The following is a 4,344-nucleotide window of genomic DNA, read 5'->3' on the forward strand; positions in this document are numbered from 1 at the left end:
CACAGCATTATTAACTTGCTGTTACCAGAATGGCAATGACTGGTAACAGCACTGGTAACAGCACTGGTAACACTGGTAATAGTGCATTACTAAAGGCCCTGTGTTATGTCATAGTGCAGTTCACTTTTCAATGACTATTACAGTGCTCCACTGGAACGGCGTGCATTAGGCTACCTGCTTGCAATGTTTTCCAGTGTCACAAACACGTACTTGGAGGTGGTCTTGAATGCAGCAACAAACTTCCCCCTCCCCTCCAATGCCCTTAATTGCTACAAGTCACCTGTAGAGATCTCCTTCACTCTCTCGCCCGCATGCACGCACACACACACACACTGTGGTGTTCCTGAAAACAGCTCCAAACCTCTTACGCCAGGGACTCATGCAAGCGAAACGAGCGAGGCGAAGAGAGAGGGACAAATGCAGTGTTCCTTTCTGACAGCTCAACAGTCATCAGGTCATCGCAGCAAATCAAATGGATTGAAACATTTAATTTGTTGATTTGATTGGCCACCGCAGGTGAAACTCGGTCCTTATTTGCATAATATTACACTTGCCCGAATATTTTTGCTTCACTCTTGTTCAATTGCCTTCGCCTCCCTCATAGGAATGAATGAATGAAAGTTTGCTTCGCTTGGCCAAGTTCGTGTGTATTTGTCCTTGGCAATAGAGGTGCCTCCCCGCTACCCTCCAATGCCTTTTATTTCCACAATTAACCAGTGAAGAACCTTCTCTCTCTCTCTCTCATTCACACACTCAGCCCTAAGCCTTTTAAAGATTCCCTCGACCCAAGATTCCCCCCCACCCCTCCCCCTCCCCCTCACACACACACACAAGTAACATGAGACTGAACCATGACTAGCTGATTTGACATGTTATATATTGCTGTGGGTCGATGTAGAAACTCAGCTGCTTCATAGTGGGATAAACCTGTTTATGTCAGACATTCTTGTCTGATAACGACCCTTATTTTTTCCTTAGTGCACACTAACACAGTTGTGCTCGGATAAAAGCCTTCACACTTCACACACACACACACACACACACACAGGAGAAAGTTGTGCTGCATGGCAGCCCCGAAGGGCAAGGTCAAGGTTGTGTACCACAAATCTGAACGCCGAGCCTCTCGGATGACATATTGTTCGTCATTGCACTATAGCCGTGTAGAAGCCCGTTCCACACGGGAAGGAAACACTTTGATGTCGGCCATGTATGTTACGTGGGACCAAAACAAAGTAAAATGGATGGATTGGAGCAGCCAAGATGGCCAAGCACGGCTGCTTTAAATCGGTCTCTGTTTAGTCTCTGCTCAGGTATGTGGTTCACAGGGCCGCTGACAGCTGTTTCAGGGTCCAGAGCAAAATCCTATAAAAGGCCCCCCTGTCTTAATATACACAATGCAAGGAGAACCCAGTTTTGGGCCCCACCTCTCCCTGGGCCCGGGACAACTGAGCCGTTTCCCCCCTGCTGTCGGTTTCCCCTGGTGGTTTATCTTGAGAGAGGCTCAGGCTTTTAGGATAATGCAGAGTGCTTTAGCAGTGCAGCAGACTACTATTTTGAAGTCACAGGTGGATTTTATGTTGAGAAGACCGAGACAAAACATGCCCTTCATGTCCTTTCTCCCAAGTAGGCCTGTCACAACCAGGCAAGCAAACTAGGCTTGGTGGGCCCAGCTGAAAGAGGTGCCCTTGCTAATGACTGGTTATGTACTTTATATTCAAATAGCATCAATGAAAATGTGACTGTGGCAACACCTCCGTAAATTTAATGACCTAAAAGTGCAATGACGGTTATCGGTATCTCTCTTGAGGGGGCCCTTCCCGAATCAGTGGAGAAAAGAGGCCCCAAGTAACTCTTTGCCTATAAAAAACTTGAAACAGCCCTGGGGCCAAGACATATCCATTTGAGTTCAGCCCCCAAAGTTAAGTCTCCACACACATACCACATACCACGTTGATCTGCTATCCCTCCCGCGCTTCAAAGTGCACCCTCCATTTTTCCCCTGTCAGCGCATCAGGGCTTCTGTCATTATTTCAAAGGGGACAGACAGACTCCAAAGTGATCTCCACCCAGACAAACAGAAAGACAACCAGACAGTCATACTCTTAAGTTTTGCATGCAACCGACCTACCACCCCCTACCCCTCATTTGAACATCACCTCACACTGATGTGGTTTAAGTAGGCGGAGTGAGGCAGTCATCAAAAGAGAACTTTTGAAACTCAGGTAAACAGTAGCCTATGGCATTCCTGTCGAATCCCCTACACCTCTTTGCTGTAGCCTACAGTGTAAATTGTGCATAGCAGTGAAAATGCTTGAAAAACAGCCTACTACTACTGTGGCCTACTGTAGGTCTGGGATGCTGCCATGGCAACGACTTTGTCTTTTCTTCTTGAATAATCCTCACACATGGAGTAGAGCCGCCCTTGCTAAGATGCCAAGCGCGCTAAAGGCGCTGCACTATGCTGCCACGGCTCTCGAACAGCAACGACAGACATGACAGCACACATGCAGCAGCGCCCAGCGAGGCGGCAGATGTAGCCTACCATCGATTTCTGTGCAACACTAAAACACACAACCGCAGTTAACGTCAATGTGATTTATCGTTACGTTTCCTCAAGGTGTGGATTTTTAAAGCGTATAGTAGGCCTAACAGTTGGCCCACCGGATGATATCGCCGCTAATTATTTAGGTCATACAGATGTGTGTTCTTTTATTTAATTATTTGCGTTGGATGGGAAGGCAGGCAGGCAGGCGTGTGAGCGGGGGGCAGGCTTTCCCTCCCGAGTACCGCCTCTCCGGAGCAGCAGCCAGCCAAGCTCGGTCATTCATCCCGGAGTTCGGGCTCTCTGGCAGTTTTTAAGAGCACTACGGCACCGACAAGCCCACCAGCAACAGCCAACGTGCTGCTGAACGAATTGACTGCGGGCCTGGGACGGGCAGAACCAATTAGCCTACATCTTGTCTCTGCTAGTGGGTCGACAGATTTACATTGCCAGGCGACGGAGAGGTGTTTTTCCTCCCTCCCCTGCACACTGCGTCTCGCTCGCGCGGTGGAGCCGGGAATGCAGACGGTCGCGGGCGCCTCATCCGCACTTAGCTCGTGAATGGACAGCGTTTACAGCCAGGAGGACTGCTGCGACCTCTCCATCCTAACAGCGAGACTTCGTCATTTTGTGATTTAGGACAGTGGACACCGGAACCGTTACCTCAGGGAGTGGAAGGCGCGCGGCTGGTGGAAGATGGAGGCGTTCTTTGCTGAGGTGAGTGATCTATCGCTTTACAGCGCGAGCTGACGTTATGGCTCCGATATACTGTAGCCTATATCGAGTGTAATTAGATATATGGTATTAAAGAAAGGCGCGGATTTTCATCTGCCTTTGGATTTCCAGGTGGTATACATTTGTTTTTAATTTCTGTGTCCCAGACAGTTCAGTGTGAAACCTTTTGGGCCAGGTAAGCTAAATCCACCCCTTTGGCTGTTGGATTCGATGGGCCCATCTAACAAACAGGAACCAAGTCACTATGAAATGCTTGCCTGTTATCTGAATGCGTGCTTTCCACAGATACACATGTCAAAGCAAATCTATTTTTGTAGCCTACGCACAAGTCATATGCGTAAAATGTCTGTACACTAAAGGGAAATGTTGAACACAAATAAAATGCCACCTGGATTGGTTGACCCACATGCTTTCATTTGGGAACCCTCCGGGATTTCTCTGCGCAAAGCGGGCGGGCGGTGCCGAGCTGACCCGCCGGACTGTCCTGCACCTCAGGGTGGGATGGGATGTGGCTGGACAGCGGACAGCATCGGTGATTGCGGGATTTGGATAGCAAACTGGGTGGGTGGAGGGGGGAAGTGGGTTCACAGTAGCGGTAGTAGTAGCAGCAGCCGCAGCATACTGGCACATATTAGATGTCGATGCCTGGCCTCTCCGTGTATGTGTGTGTGTGTGCGCGCGTGTGTGAAGGATCAGCATTATCGTGACACCATAAATGGATAAGCTTTGATCGGATCTCACAGTCCACATCTTATTACCAAGCACATGCCGTGGTGGTTAACGGCTTTCATCATTGCCCGGCTGTGGGCACCAGGATTCCGCTGAATAAAACACGCTATGGACCGGAGAGGAGGCTTGGCCGTGTTGTCGCCTGTCCGTATGATGAATGACGTCCCAGCAGTGGCGTTGGTGATGCGGGCTTGAACGTCACTGGCTCTTTGGGAATGCCAGCCTGCGCATTAAATGGTGTATGTGCAGACCATTTCATTAACCCTGGCGATGAAACCAACATCAAAGCATGTAACACGTTGTAATAATAGACATTTGGAGATGTGTACACAGTCCTG

The 4,344-nt window shown here is 49.2% G+C and overlaps 1 protein-coding gene across 1 annotated transcript in view; it reads left to right on the top strand.

Annotated features, from left to right (window-relative positions):
- Positions 1–2,914: 2,914 nt before the first annotated feature.
- Positions 2,915–4,344, top strand: part of myo10l1 (myosin X, like 1) — a 165,540-nt gene continuing 164,110 nt past the window's right edge. The window contains exon 1 of the mRNA XM_063211547.1: positions 2,915–3,259. Within this exon, the coding sequence (XP_063067617.1) occupies positions 3,239–3,259 (21 nt within the window). The 5' untranslated portion in view covers positions 2,915–3,238. The remainder of the gene's footprint in view (positions 3,260–4,344) is intronic.

This window comes from Engraulis encrasicolus, chromosome 12 (genome assembly GCF_034702125.1).
Source record: "Engraulis encrasicolus isolate BLACKSEA-1 chromosome 12, IST_EnEncr_1.0, whole genome shotgun sequence".
In the NCBI taxonomy this organism is placed as follows: domain Eukaryota; kingdom Metazoa; phylum Chordata; class Actinopteri; order Clupeiformes; family Engraulidae; genus Engraulis; species Engraulis encrasicolus.